The sequence below is a fragment of the Erithacus rubecula genome, assembly GCF_903797595.1.
Source record: "Erithacus rubecula genome assembly, chromosome: 11".
NCBI classification, from domain to species: domain Eukaryota; kingdom Metazoa; phylum Chordata; class Aves; order Passeriformes; family Muscicapidae; genus Erithacus; species Erithacus rubecula.
This window is the reverse complement of record NC_136663.1, coordinates 14,654,012-14,676,026: the sequence shown is the minus strand read 5'-3', so window position 1 is coordinate 14,676,026 and position 22,015 is coordinate 14,654,012. Positions and strand designations below refer to the sequence as shown.

Here is a 22,015-nt window from a genome sequence, read left to right as displayed (position 1 = left end):
TCAAGTCCTAAAGAAGAAAGCTTACTGAATTACCACCAGCCTCAAGTCAAATATTCACAATAGTTTACAATAAAGGAAATTGGTCAGCAATAGAAAAAATGCATCAGGCCTTAAAGTTGCCCAGAAATATTGTGATGGTTATTGTTATGAACTCTTAATTAACTATGCAAAGAAAATATTTTTTTTATGAAACAAATAAAAAGTTATTAGTCTCAGACACTGATTTCCAAATCCTGGAATGGAAAAGTTTCTTTCTTTTCTGAGCTAATATATTTATACATCACACTGCATTGCAGAATATATTGCAATTGTAGAAGGAGAACAGGATTACTTCTGGAACTAACACAAACAGAGCTGGCACAAAGGACCTTCCTTTCTCTTATGGCATGAAGCATTTTGGATTGCAACGTTAATCTACATTCCAGCAGCCTGTGCACCTACAGACATGGCCACGGGTACCTCATCTGCAGGAGAATGGATCTGTAATCCAATTTCAGTGCCTGCTTGCCAGTGTCATTTGCTCCAGTGAGAAGCTTTCAGCACACAGGACTGGCCCCAAAATAAGTACTGCTGGGTTTGGGCATAGTACAGCTGCAACCAGAGATTACAAATTCCCAAGAAGGCTCATGTTGGCTCAAACTAGTGTGGGCAGTGGGTACTCAGTGCCAAATGCAAATTGTGCAGTATTCTAATGGAAATCAAAGAAACAATATCCATGGCTTCAGGGGAAGAGCCACACAGAATACCTTCACAGAATAAGCACACATGCCTTTGTTGTGGAAAAGCACATCTGAAAAGATCTGCCAACACCTCTCCCAGCACATTTCATGCTGGTGAGTGGGGAGGTGCCCATTGCAACAATACGAACCGCAGAGGCAGAAGTTTCTGATTCTATTAGAAAATCACTTCATGTGCTATGAAGAAGGGTCCCTGTGCCTCCCAGAGCCAGCTCTCAGCAGGGTCCCTAATGCCCCGAGGGCCATGGAGGAGCAGCAGCTCCCTGAGATCTCCAGCAACACAACCCGGCTCCATCCTTACTGCCAACAGCCACAGAGATGGAAACATCTCCCAAGGACGCACCAGAACAAAACAAGTGACAGCGACTGCAGCATCTGCTCAGCGTAGCCAACGTAATAAATTTCAATCTCATTTTAATTTTTATATGTCTAAAGCTATTAAGTCTTAGATATTTGAACTTTAATTATTATGGAAGCAATTAGATCCTATGACCAGAAGGCTTTGCCTGAACAACTGCAATGAGCACAATATTTTCTACATCATTAAAAAAAAACCAAAAAACCCTGACACATCTGTAGCTGTCTAGGACCTTGCAATAGCCACTGTGGTTCACACTGGTGTCCTGGCTTTGTGCCAGACTGCAAAAGCTGGAGCTTACTGGCATAAGTTATATGACATTGTATATATGTGTAATTGAAGATTATCTCCTAAGGTATTCTGTAAATTTATAATTTCAAAATTTAAATATTTCCTGCTGTAGAGAGATTAAACTATTTTGAAATTTAAATATGCTTTCAGAGAAAACTATTTTGGTATGTTATCTCCAACAAAGACAGCTATAATTAAACAACAGCTCCTAATACCCTGGAAAGTGGTATTTTTTAAACTGACAAGACAACTTACATTTGTCTTTCAAGATACAGAAGTATTCGGTGGAGTTTTGTGCATCAAAGGAATTTCATTTATATTGCTTTTCAGTAGCTTCATTCATAAAATGCATACTTAATAGAAGTATGCATTTTAATCCTCATCATCTTTTTCATTTTCTCCTTGTGTGTTTTATGCACAGTTCAGTGTGCCCACACAGCTTTCCCCTGAGCCCTGGTGAGCTGATCTGACCTCTGCAAACAGGACTGCTGGCAGAGAGCAGAAGCTGAACAGCAGGGAACAACAAAGCTGTTTTAGAAGGGGCTTGGGGATCTTTCTGGTTCAGAAATACTACAGAAGTACAAATCACTCTCATTAAAGAGTGATTGAGCATTCACCTGCACACAGTGTCTGGTCTCCTCAGTACCTCACAAGTTTCCCTTTGCTTTTACAGGCAAGGGTGGAAATTCAGGAACGGACAGTGCTTGTTCTTAACAAGAGCATTTTTAATTCCTACATGTTGGCGTTTTACACAATGCTCTTTGAATGCCAATCACTATCTATTCCATAACTGAATGACATATAAACTGTTCAGTGCCTTGTTTTACACTAAAAAGTTTGATTTAGATACTTCTGCTGATAAATACCATTTGCTAACAAAATCAAGGGCTGATGACTTCAGTTTTTGTTGAATCAAAGGCAACTAATAATGTCAAAGCTCTGAAGCCAAAGGAAGTGCTAGATTCCAACCAAAGGGATTTCTGTTTAAGTTAAAAACATTTTCCCAGGCTCCACATCATGCATTGTCACCCACATTCTTCACTGGAACCCAAAGCATCCACTACAAGGGCAGAACTACAGCAGTAAGAAGAAATTTAATGTACACAATTGTTGTGCAAGTGATGAAATACATGTACCAAGGAGAGGAGCAAAGCACAGCATGACAATAGATGCTGTGACTTTTTATAGCCTTGCATTTTCAAGGGGATTTTATTGTTTAGGAGTTGTTTTCTACAGCCAAAGAAAACAGGCTCGGACACACATATCTGAGCAAAGTCTGGCTTAGCTGGTCCAACCTTTCTGCTCTTATTTACCCATGCAAGACGAAGCAGTGCTGGGGAACAGGTCTGTCCACAGACAAAGCCTGGGATCCTGAGCCTTGCTCAGAGGAACTGAGGAGTCCCCTCAACACAGACTGTCAGCACTGGGGCAGGGGCACCTCCCTCCCCAGGTCTGCCTGCACGGGCCACTGGAGCCTTCCCAAGCAGCCCAACAAGCAGGGACCACAGTCCTCCTGGGAGTGCACATACACAACTATTTTCAGCACATTTTCACACATCTCTATGAAACAACTCACACCCTGATCTTCCTAATGTGCCCAGCTTTGAGCTCCCTCCCTCTGGAAGCAAACCCAAGGGGAACCACATGGAGAAAGCCCTGCACCCAGGGTATTTCCAGCCTTTGCTGGCCACAAACATGCAGGGCAGCTCCCAGAAATCCTCCCTGTCACCAGCACTCTCCTCCCAAGGTGGAGGTCTTATTCTTTTCATGGAGCTCTTTAAAATTATTTGAGACACACTTTCTCAGTGAAAATCCAAAAGGAAACAGAAATAGGCAAAACTAAAAAAAAATTCCTTTAATTAATATACATATATTCAGAGCAAGGTTGCTCCACCGTACAGAGAAAAACAGACATATATTTTCTTCTATGAAGGTAGTTAAAGCAAAAATATGAAGCTGACTGCAATATTATGATCATTTTTAGATGGGATGTAAGAACTTTCTGAATAATGAGATGCCCTTTACTTGAACCATGGCTTGAAAAACATCACCAGTGCAAATGCTAAGGAGAAAACAAATACCACCAACATATCTGACAGGACATAAGACATAACTTCCACTGCTCTCAGTATACATTATTTTTACAATGCCACTTAAGCACTAAGCAAATAAAGTTATGCCAAAATACAGCCAATACAGCAAAACTGAACGCTGCAGAAGATACTATTTAAAGCAGGCTCAGTTGAAGATTAATTCAATTGCTTTACCCAATTTATATTCTCCACCTAAGACTCCTGGACATCAGTAAATGAAGCATTACGATGCTTTAACAACCATCTGCACTTGCATCTACCCTTCATGTTTCTATTGGATCCTCTGCACTCGTTTAAAGTATAAATTCTCACTGACATAAATGGGTTTTCCATGCATGTAATTAAAAAAATCATATGCAAGAGAGACTCCTTCCTAAGCTGAGAGCAGCCAGTGTCAAACACCCTGCAGTGAGTGCTGCCTGGGGGCTGCTGCCATCCTGCACAGCTCATCACACCCTGCTCACAGCAGGCCCCACAGCAAAACTCAGCAGCTTCATAGGTACAAGGCAGGACCTTGCCATATAGGCATGTTTTGAAAAAGAAATGAGCACATGCAACTCTTATTTTCAATGTTAGAACAAGATTTAGCCAATAAAGTAATGTTTCAAGGTTTCTGCAAGCAGTTTACTCTTCCACAACTTCAGAATTCATCTTTTTTTTTCTTTTATTTCTATAACACTAAACAAATAAAAAGTAAAAAAAACATACTCCATCTCTATATAGCATACTTGTTGGGTTGTTAGTTTCCTTGATGCACTTCACCTTTGGAAAACACATCATTACAGCCTCTGTATCTCCCACCAGCCAGCACTATATCTATATCTAAATACAGTGAAGCTACTAAGTTTTGCCCCATGCAAGAAGTCATGTGTGTCCTTTTGATTCATTTTACGAGGGGAGAAAAAGCAGAAAAATCTTTCAGTTCACAATACAAAATTAATAATGCTTAAGGATAACAGTAGAAGGCCTGAAGAAGACATGAAGAAAAAAATGCTCTGTGCTTCTGACCCAGATGAAACACAATGGAAAATAACAGGCTGGGCAGTGATGGTACAATTAGCTTTTCTCATTTGTTCAATTTGTTTCTTTATTAAAGTTAATGGTCATCTTAATGTTACAGGCCTACAAAATGGTAATGAAGACCAGGCAACTAGTGGGACTTGTATTTACAGCTGCACTCAAAACAATCATCCTTAGCCACTCTATAGATGCAAAGAGAGAACTTTTATTAAGTTTTATAAAGGATAAAGTGAGGTGGTTTTAAGAATATGTGCAGCTTCCAAACAGCTATGGTTTCAGTAGCCAAAAGAGCAATAAATGTTCAACAGGAGTAGGCTTTTTGAATTATTTGTGGAAATTTAAGTAAAACACAAGATTTTCTAGTACCCATTTAAATCATCTGTTTTTTACCATCCCAGAGAGACTATGGATGTATTTTAAGCCATTTTGAGTCAACAGAACATAAAACCAGTAAAGAGCACCTTGGTCTCTGGGTACTGACACGAGGGACAGTGCTCTTGTTGCATTGTCTGATTCAGTGTGAAGACACAAAACCAACCCATAACAGTAACACAGTTCCAGGGCAGCAGAGGGAAGCCATTCACCCACACTTCAGCCACCCAGAGCTAAAACTCAGGCACTGGGGACCAGTGAAGGGGACGAGCAAAGAGTCTGGAATTGCCACCACCCAAACCATGCTGTATGGGCTGTTTGAAACTGGGAGGATAGCTCATCAATTTAAACATTTTTTGGATGCTGAAGAGCCCCCAGGCCCAGCAGATGCTGTACCCCTGAATGCTCAAGCAGTAACAGATTTGGCCAGATTGGCCAAAACAGATGGGACACCAGTGGAAGAGGTTGCATAGGACAGAAATGCTGGAGAAAACAGCTTGGGAAAGCCTGGTTTACAGGGAAAAAAGTAACAACATTGTAAGTTCTAAAAATGCAATGACCAATAAAAGCAACACAGCATTACTAAATTTGCTATAGAGGCATGTAGGGTAGAGCAGAAATGGGGGTGTTTTGCAAGTATGTGGTAAGAGACAGTCCTGCTGCAAGGCCTTTGCAATCAAAATTAACAGGGCAGAAAAACAAAACCAGGCAGTAATATCTGAGAAGATATTATTCCTAAATGACTCCCTTACACAAGGAATTAGAATCAGAGGAGAGCAATTTTAAGACAATGTTTCAGGTTTTTTAAAAAATGTATCCCAATGAGAAACATTAATTGTAAAGATAACAATTAAATCTCAATCTTACTCTCTATGCATCCTATAAGCTTATCATGAGCTTTCCCCAGTGTCCTAGGGTGACTTGATGCTGAATTGTATCACCATTCATCTGTTTAGCCCTTGCAGACCAAACTCCCAGTCTCTGCTGTACATCCTGTTGCACAAAGCACATGAGACAATTTCACCTGCATGGAAATTGTTAAGTAGGGCCCCCAGGTGATGGAATTGTCTCTAATGGTGAAAACTACTTTTAAGAAAAGAAGAAAAATGTGAAAAATACAGAGAGACAAAGGGAAAATGAAAACTGTTGGCAGCAGTCAGTAAAGCCAGGAGAAGAGCAGGAACAAGGACAACAGGCTGTGGGTTTGCTGAAGGGGTCAGAGCTGCTGCTGGAGGGCAGGCACACATCAGAGCATCTCAGGCACAGCCCATGTGTCCCAGAAAACACCCCAAATGCAGTTCATAGGTTGACAAACACATACAGCATCAGGTGTGCCCCAGAGTTGCACCAGTCAAGTTTTGTGTCCAGCTGCTGACACTCCACTGGTGCCACAGAAGTCCTTGGCCCCACTGCCATCACCAACCTGCAGCCAGCTTAGGAGAAGAAACACTTTCTTTTTGCTTTGGGAGTGAAGCTATTAAGCTATTCTGAAAAACCAAACTCCATTTATTTACTTCTTGTCTACTTTTAAATCTCTATCAGTATGTGCAAGACTTGAAACACTATTACCCTACATATGCTATTTATACAAATTGTAAATTTAAGATGGATGAAAGTCTTAATATACACCATCACAGAAATTTCCACATCATACCTTCCACAAAGCCTGAATTAATATGCTCACCAAATCAATCCCAATAAGACAGGCAAGCAACAAGTATCATTCCTGTAAGTACCATATCACTAAAATATATTTTCCCATTTCATTAAAGCATCCTCTAAAGAATACAATCGTTTGCACTGTTTATGCTCCTCTCAGCCTCCAGGCTTCTGAGAAAAGCTTGTCCACTGGTGGGAACTGGAAGAATAATATTTCCTGACCCACTGACTTCACTTTGAAGAGTCTTCCAATCAAAAGGAAAAAAATTAAACCTACTACACCACTTTAAAATTGCAGACAGCATTTTTAACCTCTGTCCTTTTGCATTACTGCACCAGTGCCTGGAAAAGCTATAGCAGGGGAGAGGAAGTCATTTAGGCAACTCCCTTCATGCCACCACCATGGCTCAAAGGGACAGAAATCAAGAAACATTAGAATCAATATAAGCCAATTAGGACATTAAGGAAGAATAAACCACACAGAGCTTAAACAAAATCAATTAAAAGGCATGGAAAAAACAGGCATTTCTGACTAGAGTAACTTATTTTCTGGAGAGACTCCAGATTTTGTGTTTCCATCTGGTGGTACTTAGTGCTGGGATAAGCAACAAGGATGTTTCCAGCTGAAACACAAGAGTGCCCATTTGACATGAAATACCCACAGGCAGGACAATGCCAGTCTAATTGAAATCCTTAGGATCTGAAGAAGAATGGACACTTTTTTATATACACACATATAAATCACACTCATACCTGAATGGAAAACATGCTCTACTAAAATAAAATCAAATCAGAACCTTGGACTCAAAGTGTGGTTCAGTTACTAGCAAAAGATTTATTCTCATTTTTTTGGTCATTCCTCAGGAATGAGTGGTTAACTTAAACTGAGACTTGCCATTTACAGGTATTCAATAAGCCAGTTGGGTTTTTTCATTCTTTGGAGCAGCTGCTGACCTTAGCCCTTGGTGATCCAGCATCCCTAAATGCCACAGCCACTGCAGGGAAGAGGGAGGATGCACACAGGTCTCCAGTTGTGTCCCAGAGAAATGGCAGCTCTCTGGCACTGCATCCCAGTCCCTGCCTTGGCATCCTCACTGCAGGAGGATGAGAAGCTGCAGACCCCTGGGCTGGGCTTTCCAGATTTGGTGGGGGTTCCCCTAGATTACTTCAAACTAGACATTTCTCTGCTATTCTTAAAGCCATCCCATTGAATTACTAAATGAGAATAGATCTCAGGAAAAAAGGCTTTTTCTTCAAGATTCAGCAGCTAACTCAAATGAAAGCAAAAAGGGAAGCCTGTGTTGTGATGAAAGGACAAGTAAAAGAGCAATCACATCAGAAAACCAAAGCCCAGACCTCTAAACAGCAAAGCAATTGTATGTGTCAAGTTCCCATAACAAGATGGTGCCAGCTGAGGCTTATGTTAAAACTGTGCAATAAAATTAGATGTCTGGAGCCTCTGTCAGACAAATGATGCTATCTCATTAATGGGATTACATAGAAAAATTGGAGGGATTTCAGTCAAGAGGAATAAAATGATTAAGGATCAAAAAAGCGTGACTCATGAAAGCAAGTAGAAACTGGATGCTGTGCTCTTGTCTGAAATGCCCAAATCTCAGAACCAGACTGGCCTGGTGGTACCAGCAACACCACAGCATCTCCTGCCTTACTGCCAGAGTAACAAGAATATATCAGACTCACCAGAGCAAAAAGTCATATTATAAAATTATATTTTTTTTATGGCAACACTACTATTGTATCAGTTAGCAAAAAGCTAATAATCAGAGGGGAAAGAGGACAGGAAAATTAATTATCTATTAGCAGCTGGCAGGAAGAACACATTTAGTCAGGAAAAAAAAGAGGGGGAAAAGAAAGACATGGTGACTACAGAGACTGGGTAAAATTGAAGCTTTTCAGCTATTAACAGGAGGGGATTTCTTAGCCACAGGAACAACATTCACATGGAATCATCTTCCCAAGGCAGATACTGAAAATCAAAACAGCTGAATCACCTGCAGAGGGCCTAGCCACCACCCCAAAATCACCATCATAAGACTCCAGCACTGACAGGAGGTAAAATAGCTATAGGGGAAGGGGGGAAGGAGAAACAGTGCAAGAAGGAAAATGGGTGTGTTGTAGTAGCAGATGTTCCCTAGTCAGCACTACTATGCTACAATGCAGGAAAAATAAATGAATAAATAAAAGAGATCTAAGTATAGAATGAAATTCTCTTCTGAGGATTTCAACATCTCTCTGCAATTCTTTTCCAATTGAAGGACTGTAAGTTGAATAAAAAGCTTCATTTAAATTTTATACACATTCACAAAGATAAACTGATTTCAGAAAGGATTATTATGCCTGACCTTTCTAACTGGGGGTGAAAGCCAGATACTTTGTGAACCATTTTGATGATAGCTAATATTCCCTAAAATTAATTAGATGCCAACATAAAGGACAAAAAGTATCACCATGGAAGAGCAGATACTGCAAGCTACCATACAAAGCATATTAGAGTTGCTTCCCCAGCATTCCTCTGCATCAGTACAGGGCAGCTCTGCTTCAACATCCAGCAGCAGAGTCCTGCTCCTGGCTATTGTGGAGGCCAAGAGTCAAATGTGTGGGAAGTGGCACTTCCCAAGAAGAAACTTTGCTGAGGAAGTGCCAGGCCTGGAGGTGCCCAAGTACAGTACAGCAAGAGAAACAGAGGAAAGCCATTTCTTCCAACCCCACCTCACTCACATCAGATCCCCCAGCAGGGAAGAGAGTGTGTGCACATTTGTGTACATACTATGGCAGGGAAGGGGTTTAGGACATTTAATTGGATCTTATCCAGCACACATAGCATCAAGCAACAGCTCTCCAGGAGTTAACATTTCACAGGGCAGGGGAGTCTGGAGCCCAGTTCTCTCCATTTTCACCGAGACCCTTGAGGGCAGGTGGACATCCCCTACAACTGGCAGTCAGGCAAGGGGAATTGGTTGCCAAGCCCCAGCTGGCAGCACAGGCCAGACTGGTACCCAGTTCAGCCTGCAAGGCTGCCCATGGCTCTGCAAGGCCAGGAGAGCTCTGTGACTCCAAGAAAAGATGCAAACAGAGCAGATTTGTTTCCTATTTTTATATGGTTTCTTACCACAGAAGAACACACTCGAGGCTCTTAAGCCATTAAACTTTTAAAAAGAGGAATAGCCTTTGCAGAAGCTCTGCTTTGATGTTAACTGGGCAAATTGATCTTGTTGCTTAACCAAATAAAGACGTAAGTCTCCTGCCCCCCTTTTCCCTTTTTTACCTTAAAATACCCAAACAAAGAAAAAAACCCAACCAAACTAACTTCAAGTTTTAAGCTGCAACACTAGCCCTTACAGAAATGTCTATGTTTACAAGCAGCAGCTCATTACAGGCTGTTAGAAGTCCTCCACAATTTGCATCATGACACAACCCAAACCTTTTCCTCCTGAAGCCCAAAACTTCTGGTCAGAAATGCTCAATGACTTTTTTGATTCAGAAACTTTATAGTAATAGCAGCAGTTAATGGAATTTCCAGAACTGTGCTGGTTACTTTGGGCTCTTTAGAGCTCACACAATCATGGGACACCTCCCCAGTGGTCTCAGCCCAGTTTGCACTTCTGAGTACCTTGCATCCAGTGTGAGTCCGGGTCTTCATGAGGGGGGTTGTGGTGCACAGCTCAATGGCTTCTGGCTCATGGAAGATCACTGTCGGGAGAGGCTCTTTACGAAGAGTTAGGACATTCAACTTAGTCTTTAGCATGGTCTGAAAGTGCTAAACAGAAAAAGAAAAGAAATTACCTCCAGTTCTAGTGCAGAAAAAGGAGAGTTAATAATTGGAAGCATCTGCATGTCGCTTGCTTGTTCAATGCTTCACAAGCTTTCCTGCAGAGAGTTAACAAGTTCTGTGACTTGAGAGCATTCATTACTATCAGCAATGTGGAGATTATTTTTAATTTTAGAAGATATACACACACAAAGTGGAAGGATTCATTGCAATTCACATATGTTCCACAAAGGGTCTAAATTCAACCTCTGATCATTTGCAAGTATATAATAAAGCTGTTCTTGCACCCAGTTCCTCTAGTAATGTCCACAGGGAGGAAGAACAGAGATCAAAGATCATTAAAAGAACTATGGATTCATCCATCCTTGTTGTCCTTCCTCTGTACTTAAACCTCATCCCACAGACCTTTGTGGATGTTACCATTCCCACTGAGCTGAATCCCTCATTGGTTTGCCTTTGTCATGTGAATTTTATATTCTCTTTGTAAGCAATACTTTCTGTAGTCTCAAATGTAAATGTCACTCGGTACCAATGAATTGATGTCACTCAAAACTTCTCACTTTCTTAAACGACTCCCCAGGCTTAGGTGAAGAACTATCCAGTGGACAGTAAAGTCATCAAATTAAAAGTTTCTCAGCAATTTCTTAGAGTGAATAAAGTCAATACTTGAAATGCTTCCAAATCAATTTTGAGGAATCAGGGGACCAAGAGAAATTTTTTAACATTTAGATGTTTCTTTGAACCAACCTTCATTTGAAAAACTGAACATTTTCACATGCTACTACTTACCTAAGGGAGAAAAAAATGCAAATATGAACTAAATCAAGGTAGTAACATGCCACAGCACTGTCTAATGAAATATGACTTTATCAAAACTTCATAAATTGACTCTTACCAAGCAGCAGTCATTAGATATATATGCAATGATTGTTCATCAAAATTAAAGCATTTGTTCTGACTTTTGATAGGAGATTCTTAACTTGCTTTGCAGCCACCCCTTTTCTCAGTCTCCTCGTTACCTCTGCAAGGCAGACAAGCATTACAGGGTCTGGCTTGCAGTAAAAGAGATGCTAAGTGATTTCCCAGAACCGTGCTAGAAGCCTCTATTGGAGCTTAGAAAATCAACACAGGTCCTTGTTGTTCAGTCCTGTACTTCAGATGAAGAGAGTGTCTATTCAATATTTTACTTATACACAGGGGATAAATCAACTATTTAGATACTATTCCAATTTTCTATGGATTTTTGTGGATATGAATATTCCTTTGAAATAAACTTCCTACCAGATCATAAGTACTTTATCATGTGCCAACTGAAAGGCTGTTGATACACTTTCGTAACAGTTTAGTCCTTAGTTTGTCAGTTTTTAACTCTAATAATTGTTATGCTACTGGAAGTAGCAAAGATTCTTAGAAATACATTCAAGGCATATACACTTACAGTCTGTGAAAATAGTACTTGTTTACCTGTTTCACACATGAAGTTACAGCCTGTTAACAGCAATACTTTAGGGCCTCTCTGGTGTTTGTGCAAGCATTCAAGTTTTCATCCCAGTGAAGCACTCTACTCATACAATTTTTCATCTGCTCATATTACACATTACTCCACTCACTCTCCCAAACAGCTCCAGCAAAAAAGTACTCTAGCTAAGATGATTATACATTAAAGAACATTCTCTGAAGTGTTTCTGAAGAGAACAGAGCTCTTTGACAGCTAGGATTACTAAAATGACTGAGTAAACCTACTTCATTTTACCTTTAGGTTGCAATTTACAGCCTTTTGTTTGGAATTTCCTAGGTCTCTCCAGTGGAGTTGTTAGCAAAGGGTGAAGAGCAGGTAAAAATCTGTGAGTACAAAGCAAGCAGGTTTGAGGTGCTGCTTTTGAAGGAGCACCATTGATTACCAGCTGCAGTGCTGGGCTTACTGGTCCCACTGACTGACTGCTGTCTATACAGCAGACTTGCTTTTATCTGCAGGCTCTAGGTCTGATAACCTGATGCTGAGTTTGTATTTCTGGAGGAAAAAACATGCAGAAGGCAAAGGGTGCTGGAGCTCAGGCCCAGCCATGCACAGGTCACAGCCATTTCCCCTTTTGAAGCCTGGGGATGTGCTGCCCCCAGAGCTTTCTGCTGCTGTCTAGTGCATGCAGGGGATGGGAGAGGAAGGCAGAGATGCAAAAACTGTACTATTAACCTCAAGTTGTACTATTTTCCAAGTGAGCCAATTTTGGATAAATAGAGACAACGGTTGTGAAACAATCAGGTGAAGAACCTGTCCTAGCATTTAACTTTTCCCTCCTTTGAGTGCTGAAAGAGGTCTATTTCCATAAACGATCTGTTTACTGGGCTTCTGCAATAAAGAATGGTGCTTCCATTAGACAACAGAAGTAAAAAAACTCCATTTAACCCTCCTGAACAGTGAGCCTGGACCTGCAAAATAGTTGTTCTCCTCTGCTGACATCTCTATAAACTTTAATGAGACTACTGTCAGAAAGGGCACAATTTGACCAAAATGAAGAAAACTTCGGCAATGATCTTTTTTTTCATGTCATAACAACCACACATACAATCTTAAACAAGGAAAAGCCTACTCTGTGCCTTACAAAGGCAATTCAATACTTGTATGAGCAGCAAGTTGGAGTGGTTGGGTGCCAAAAACACGAGAGCACAATTGGCAGCAAACAGCTGATGAGTTGCCAGAGAAGAGCAGGAAGGATTGGGGGTGGACGCAGAAATAGCCTTCGCTTTGGGCTAATGCAGACCATGCTGAGCTCCCTGCACAGTCATGTGATGGCTGCCATAAGAAAATCAAATCTCTGCCAGCAGACATCACGCAGGGAGCCCCCAAATAAGCACACTACTTAAACACATGCCTAACTTTCACTGTGTGAGCAGTCACAGTAAAGCACACGTGGGTAGTCAATGGGATTATTCATGTGCTTTAAGCCAAGAACAGGATAAAGTGCTTTGCTGAACCCATTTCTTGGGTTTACACTCCAAACTGGCATCTCCTGCAGAAACTGTTGGCAAAAGCTGACCTATAACAGCAGCCAACATATTTTTTGAGAAGAGGCATTCACTCTCCACTGCTGTGGACTCAAAATATTTCTTTAAAGTGCTTTAAGTTCACAAAGTTCTTGAAAAGCATGACTTTGGCAATCCAGTGCATAAAGTTTCAGGGAACATTATACAATCCACATTTCATGTGCCAGAACCACTAGGTTCATTTGGTGGCCCTTATACTGAAATTCATCATCAGTAGACAATGGCATGAGTATGCCAATAGCTCAAAACTACACATCACTCATTCTTTATCCATTTAGATGGTGCTATTGATATGACTTAATATTTGAAAGAAATGCAAGGAGTAATCAAACAATAAGAATTTGGCAGTGAGTTTAAAAATACTTTGAGCAAATGAAAATACCTTAAATGCCAAAGAAAGCATCAGACCTGTAATTAGTATTGTATTTTCTTAGTTGCTAGAACAGTTGTTTCCTAGAACATTATATCATTCAGAGCAAAATTTAGGTAATGCTGCTGACAATCATCTTAATTCAAAACCATAGTTTTGCTTGCTCAAGGATTCAGGTTTCATCAGTCTATTTTGCTTAGTTTACCCATCTGAATGGCATCCTTTTCCCCTGCAGAAGAAAACCAAATGGTGCATAATTGGCAGCCTAAGCCCATAACAGACTGACTGTCACTGCAGAGGTACTGCCTCTTGCCTCCTTGGTGACCCTCAAAATGCTCCCTATTTCAATGAAAACCCTGCCATCACTAACACTCTCAGCTACCAGTTAATTGAACACAAGAATCAAGAACTTCTATCTTGTTTAACACATATTTTGTTATCAGCTCAACAGTCACTCATTAGGTCTAGACTAACTAGTTCAGAACATTCAACTTGCAAATTTTACATGCTGCATATTTAGCTCAGGCACATTTCTGTTGCACTTAAAATCAAAAATTAACAGCACTTGGGTTTCGGTTTAGTTTGTCAGCAAAAATACAATCACTTCCAGAACTCAGGCCAAACATCTTGGAGAAAATAACTATGATTCCATGCAAGGAAACATGACTTGGAGGAGAAAATTATGCACTGACATTTGTAATAATAATGCTCTTCATCTTCAGGTCTTGACAAAGCAGTCACTGCTGTTCACAATATTGAGTATTCAGCAAACAAACCTAGTGGATCTTTTAATTTTCTTGATGGACATAAAGGCCCAAATTCAAAAATCTAAGAAAGGGTTATACATTGGATAGGAGTATAAAAAGAAGTGTCAAGAAAGAGGGGACTGTAACTCATTGTAACCTGTAATCCAGCAACAGGAGTTAGCAAAATAAATATATTTTACAGGTTGATTTGGTTGCAACATGGTGATTGAAAGAAAAGCCTCCATTACCTTAGCCCTCATCCCCCATTCTCTTTTAACCTCAGCATTACAATCAACACGACTGTATAAACTGCCAGCACAATTCCAGATGACCTGCACTTGGCCAATTCTGCCAAAGATGTGCTTTGAATCCAAACCCAAAAACGATAGGATGTTAACTTACGAAAAACAGTTATTCTAAAGGTTCAAAGACACTGAAAGAGGAATCTGCCAGAACAAGAAGCAGTCCTCTGGGCAATTCATCCTTCTACAGAACCTACAAAGGAATTCCCAGATGAAATCCATGCTAGTGCATCAGCAAAAGATGAAAGGGAAATTCAAAAATAATCTCTATAATTTACTATTTCAGCACAAGTACCTCTCTACCTCTGAAACCTATTTAGTTCTGGAATGAACCCAGAACTTTTCAACAGCATCCAACAGCAAGACAAAGCAGCCTAGGAGAGAAAAGACACAACCAAGTGAACTGCAAGAGAATTTTAGAAAGTACAAATGTTCCTTTTCACTGTTTCCAGTGGAATTTGACTACAGCATATCCAGTCTATAGGTACAAGAGGAGATGACAATACAATAGATCTTTAGTACTATGGTTACCCCATGAGTTACATGAGCACAGCTGTGAGATGAGGACCACCCAACCCCAAGGCTCCAGCTTTTCAGCAAGGAAAGAATTCTGATCTATATGAAAACTGATCCATTTCAAGACTTTGTTTTGTTTAAAGCCAATCTGTCCAGTAGAGATAAATGCCATCTCTGATCCATTTCTTGTTAAACAAATATGCTAATTCAGTTTAAATACTTTCCCTCCCCCACATTAAACTATATCATGCTTTATTTATTTATCCTTTAGTAGCAGTTCATATAAACATTGTACTGAACACTGCAATAAAACCCTCTACAGAAGGGATGGAAGCAATTTATCATGATAAAGTCAGAAATCTTCCCATCAGCAGCCTGCTCTGTAACACAAAACTGACTGGCATGTACAAACCCAAGAACATATCACGACTATACTCAAGCAGATCCATCCCAAGCAGCTTTCCTGAAACCAATCCAACTCCGGAAATCTGGTTATTGAAAGCTTATCTCATCTAGCACCTCAAGACCTATATTTTGCCAGCCTATCAAAACAAATCCATCCAATCTCTTTCAGGTAACAGATGTTCCACAGAACAAAAATGGAAGGGAGATGGGGTGGCAGAGAGAGTTTGGGCACAGAAAGGAGTAATCTGCATTTGATAGGATAAGCTCTAATCTTTATGACAGGACAGCAAGAAGATGCCATCAAAGCAGGCAGGGCATGAGACTGGGGAAAGGAAAGCACCAGGAGAGGCAGCACTACAAGCAATGCTGCCAGGCAGGGCCTCTCCTGGACTTCTCCTGCCAATACTGAGTGCAGTAAGGGAGTCAAGCATAAAGCTCTGATGGAAAAACCTGTAGTATACAGAAACAATAGATACATGAAAGGAAAGGGACATAAGACTGCAGACAGAAAAGGAAAGTAAAGTACATAGGAAACCAAAAATCAGCTGAGTGTTAAAAAGCCTTCCAGCAAAGATGCTACTGGATCTTTGCATGCAAGTATCAAGAATTATTACACCTCACTCTGACACCAACTTCTTGGGAATATTCTTTTTCCAGTGGTGGCAAGACATATCTCTTAAAAACACATAATTATCAAGATTTCATAAACAGAACTGGCACTCCCTATCAATAGCTGTGATCACACAGCTGCCTGTGTGACAGTGCTCACATTGCCTTGTTTTCCTACAAGTTTAAAGAATTTCTGTTTCCTCACAATCTAATTCATGTGAAACGTTTTGTTCTCAGAGCCTGTGTACTTGAAGTTTGCTCTGGCTGGATGTCCCTGCTCTGCTGCCAAGCTCATGCGATTCCGATCAGCAGGATTGCTGCCCAAACAAAACCCAGCCCCAGATACAAACACCCTCCAAACTGCAGGGAACTGCAGAGCCAGATGAGAATGTCATTACTGATCCTCCAACATCTCTTTACCATCAGTCAAACTAAACCCCAACCTAAACAAATCTAAGTGTACAGGATATTCAGAGACCAAGTTCCCAGTTTAGACACAACTGCCCAGAACCTAAAGCCTCAGCACAGAGATTCATATCAGAATAGGAAGAAAGAAGTCAATAATTTAGGACACTCAAAATCATGAAAATAAAATAAGACCTCCCTAAGACATGAATGGAGGAAGAAAAAAAGCCACAGTATCATAGTAAAATATTCCTTCATCAGTCTCTACACTGCCTAAATTCCCAGGCTAATATTTCAGTGGAAATTTGGCATGTTGCATAGAAGATGAACATCTAAATATATCTGTTTGGATTTGGGCTTTTACAGTCTTTTACCTACTGATGACTGTTAAAAATATTTTGAAACAAGCTGTAGTTTCCATGCCTTGTATTCATGGTGTATATATTTTATAACAGGATTTTTTTAGCATCAATAGAAATAAAGCATAAAAAACCTTCACCAGTGTATCAATAGAGCTGCTGTCATAAATAACTACTTCCAAAATTTTGGCCCTAGAAATTACTGTTACCTCTCAAATTCTAATAATTTTGTCACAACTGAAGTAGTTCGGGAATTTTAAACTAGATTACAGTTTCAAAGATATCAGAATTTCTCAGTGGAAGCAGAAGAATTTATCAGCTCCAGCATTTTTCAGGACAAATGGCAAAAAACAAGTCCAAGACAAGACAAATGGCTTAAAATAAAAAAGAAAAAGTAGAAATAAATTAAGAAATAGGAGCTGACAAGAAAAGAAGGAACAAAATAGAACACACAGCAGCATAAATATGTCAAGTTCATTCACTTTGATTTTGAGCTGACCCCTAAGCTGCTTTCCAACATATTTTCCTCCTAACATGAGTTTCCAGTACATGTATTATTTGGTATAGTTGGCCCAATATTAAAACAATGGAATCCTGCAGCATGAAGGCAGCTGTTGCTTTTTCAATTTGCCCTTGGAGACTTCCCAATAATTTCTGTGTCAGAGGATGCTTTAAAAAGTTTTTTCTCTTTGCTCTGTGCCTGGCACAACAATCCCATCTCAGACAATACCTGCCAGACAGACACTGTATTCTCCAATTTCTAAACCAGTGTTTCACTCTGCCACTCTTCTTCATTTTTTTGCAATAAATCAAGAACTTGGCAAGCAGTTATGTAGTTCAGTGACACCTCTCTTGCCTTGCTAAGACTTATTTTCTGAGACAGGGATACCGACTGGGTGACAAAGGCACCTGCTACAAACAAGGAATCTGCCCTGATTATTGGCTACAAGTAACACTGTGTAATACTTTAGAGAAACAAAGTGCACAAATTCTTGACAAAAAATGCTATGTATTGCTTAAATGTAAATCAAATTGATTTCTGGTCTAATGAACTGCTGCATTTACAGCTGCAAAATAAAAAGAATCACCAGATTCCTGAGGGTCTCTGAGGAGTCCTCCTATTTCCCATAGACACACACCAAGGGAATGGACCTACATCTTTAGCAAATCAGCCTTTTTGAGAAGCCATCATCAGGGTGTACCCCTCAGGCTTGCAAGGGATGAAGAAGCAGCCTGGTGGCTTTAGCCTCCCCTCCTGCCACACATCCCCAGGAGCACCACCAGTACCTGCCCAGAGCATCCCCAGGGAGCTGTGTCTGCCACCACTACTACTCCACCACAGGGAACTTCCCCAGCCCTGACTACACCCACAGGCACTTCACCTCCTGCAACACCTCCAACAGCACATTATTCATCATGGGAGAGCTCTGCCAGGATTTATAGCTATACAAACCTTTGAGAAGATAATGCAAAATATAGATGAAAATTGGGTCCCACTGCAGTGCAGATATGTAGCCACTACCCCAGGGCAACTTCACATAGTAGGTCTTTCCATTTCTTTAAGCCATGAATAAAAATAGTACATTAGAGACCCTACATCAGAAATAAGGGATTCTACAGAAAATGATCAAAAATACCTTTCTACAAAGCGTCTCATTAATTCAACAAAACTTTAGAGTTGGATAATTGACAGGATTTGCACCAAGAAACCCTTACAAAAGAAAAAATACTCCAACTCATCTACATTCCTGTTTCTTCTGCAACTACCTTACTTGTTAAGCTGAGCCAAAACAGGCAGATGCAAAATTACTCTGCTTTATCCATTTCAGAATGAGGCAAATAAAACAACTGAGGATGGTGCTCCCCTTTGTTAAGACCAGCAGGGCCCATGGGCAGGACAGCCCTCTAATATCCACATCCTCCAGATATAAAGGTTAAATCTGCATAGTGTTTTCAAGGTTTTGCCAATAGTAATTAATCTTTTCTTCCATTTTTTCTCATTTACAAAGAACAATTCCTTAGCACTTGACAAGGCAGAGATTAAGCTTCTGACTTCTTGCAATTTAATTGTTCAAACTCGGAGATATTCAGAAACTCCAGCTTCTCTATAAAACTTCAGTTTCTTCCTCTTTACTTGTCAGCAGAGTTCAGATAATTTTGCAGAAGCCTAACTAATCCCTTAGCTGAGTATTAAGTTTCAAAACGCTAGTGGTTATACATATACATACATATCTACAGTTGTAAGAACAAAGAGTAGGGGAAAAAAACAAGGGAAAAAAGCAAATCCCTCCAGAAAAGAAATAAAATATGCACCATGAGATTCAACCAGATGCCCTTATCCCCTCAAGGCATGGTTAATATACTATCTGCCAGGACATATGGGACCAATTAAAAAGAGCTAACTCCTCGCACAGGCGCTGCAGCGTCACTCCGGAGGAACCCACAATCCATTAAACAAACTCATTCCAAGCAATTCCATTCTGGAAACACGTGCTCATTCACAACCAAATCCCAGCCTTTAGGAATCTCATATGCCATGGAAAAAAAACACCCTGCTTCCACAGAAATCACTGGCAAAACAATCTGAAGTTCAACAAGAACAGAACTATCCTCATCTTTACTGCTGCTTCACATGTGCTACTATCTGCACCTACATGAAGAATTACTATCACTTCTTAGAGAAGTCTTGGTCTTACACTCCAACACTACTAATGAAATTAAGTGCACTGAATGATGGAAATAATTAATTGTTTAACTAAAGGAAACAGAAAAGTTCAAAACTCTCCAAATGTTCCCTTCCAGCAAGACCAGCAAATTGGAAGATTTCAGGCATGCACAAGGATCATCACTCAACCTCTTTACATTGTGAAAGCTACTTCTTCTGTTTCCAGTAATTATACTCTTACTTTTGTCCAATCTGTTCCAAACTTTTTTCAACACAGCAATGACTTACAAGCTTCTATACACAAAAGATCTACAGAATAAATAATTCCACTTAGCAACAGAAGAACATCCCTATTCTCAGTAGTCTCAACTTTCCTCCCCCCTCTACTGATGGCTCATCACCACAAACACCATCCATTCTCGTCCACATTACAAATTACATCATTTTGCATTGAAAAAGACCTGTGTTTTCAAGTTTGGGCTCAACTCGGAGAAATGAAGTTGCACAAGAAAGAGGAATGTAGATGAGAGAGTTTGTTGGAGAGGAGGGGTTATTATTATTGTTTGTTCATGCAAACCCTGTCAATTATTGCAAGCACTGTTTTAATATGTCCTAAGCTTAGAGCAAATGAAGTAATATAGAACATCAAGATCCAAGGAAGGGGACCTGGGATGTTAAAGCCCTGAGCTCCTCAGGATGCAGATCTCAAATTCATATTTTGTAATCCAAGGTGGAAATATACTGAATACCCACTACATTTACAGACCCCTGTCTGCCTATGCCAGGCAGCTAGTTAAACAGATGTGAAAGAAGTAACAAAATTAAAATAAATTAAGTGCCTGCCCAGCATTTCCCCACTGTCTTCCTCCTTTGCCTCATTCAATTTAACTTTGCAGCATTAGTGATGCAGTTATTCCAGCAACCTTCAAAGCACACAGAACTGTAATTCCATAGGAGATGTTAACAAGATGGCTTTTATCAAAATTGATCCAGCTGAAATCTAAATTGTTTACCCTGAAAGAGAAGGGAATAAAAGAATTTAAGGCCCTCTGATAAAATATTAAAGTACTGAATCCTGTGAATACCTATTAGTCATTCCTCTGGGGAAAAAAGTATCAAGACAAATATTTCTTTTAATAAAGAAAAGGCATATATTTGGCTGAAAGAAAATACTCAACTCTGATGCAAAATGTTTGAGCAGCTTTACAAATTCAGTCCTCTATAATTACATTGAGACTGCTAAAAATTCCACTTTCATAACCACCACCACACATAAATAAGTGTCAAATCTAGTAGATTATCATGCAAAAATATGTCCTTTCCAGCTTAATCTCGAGATAATGCTTTTTATAGCATGTCTTTCTGCCCAGATTTGCAGCTCTTGTTACTTGCATTCTGACCACTAAGCACAATGGTCATCAATATTATTAATTTTTTTCATTAACTTATTCATGCTGCAGCCTTGCTGATGGCTTCTCACCTCTGCTTATCTAAGGTGTTTGCATATAGAATGGTGATACACTTCTTTGAAAGATCTCCAAGCCATACCCAGTGTTGTCAAGAACAGTAGTTTAGCAAAAAGAAAAAAAGTAACCCAAACATTTAGAGGTAAACTGTAAATATAAGGCAGGTGGATGACCGTACACAGGGATTCAATGTGAATCAAAACTGGCCAGCCTCAATTTTGCAATGAAGAATTCACAGAAGACTTTTCAAGGGAAGCTTTGAAGTTTCCTTCTTCCATGAATACTTTTAGGAAAAGTAACTGTCAAGCTCCAAGTGTTTAATGTTGTTTCTTATGCTTGGAAAGCAAGAATCACTTAGAAAGCAATTAAAGTGAATACCAGTCCATGGCTGGGATGATCAAGACTAACCAGTCTGAATGAACACCATCCTCAGAAGGGAACCACTGTGGAGAGCCTTTATCAGAAGAGCTGCCCAGCAGCCAGGGCACAGTGTGACAGCTCCACAAGACTTGTGCCTTGCCACCACACACTTTCCTCAGAGCTTCATTGCAGCTGCTCAGATCCCTAACACTGCCCTCTGCAGAGCTGCTCTGCCTACACCCTAACCAGGAACACTCAGCACAAAATGTTCCACGTGGGCACAAAATAAGGCTTTGCTTCTAGGTCTCCACTTGGGAAGTCAAAAGGCAGTCAGAGCTGAACACTCAAAATGAACATTTTGCTTGCTGAGGGGTAATTCTGAGCTCGATGACAGATGGCTGTTTTCCTGCTTTCCAAGTATTACCATTATTTAGAGGAAAGTCTGCAAAA

General features: G+C 40.2%; 1 protein-coding gene across 3 annotated transcripts in view; it reads right to left on the bottom strand.

Moving 5' to 3' along the window:
• PID1 (phosphotyrosine interaction domain containing 1) overlaps positions 1–22,015 on the bottom strand; it is an 82,125-nt gene that overhangs the window by 39,303 nt on the left and 20,807 nt on the right. For 2 of the 3 annotated variants that reach the window (XM_079315629.1, XM_079315630.1), the window contains exon 2: positions 10,162–10,308. In XM_079315629.1, the coding sequence (XP_079171755.1) occupies positions 10,162–10,308 (147 nt within the window). Of the gene's footprint in view, positions 1–10,161; positions 10,309–12,073; positions 12,163–22,015 lie in introns of those variants that run through there. The other variant, XM_079315631.1, reaches the window with a different exon arrangement.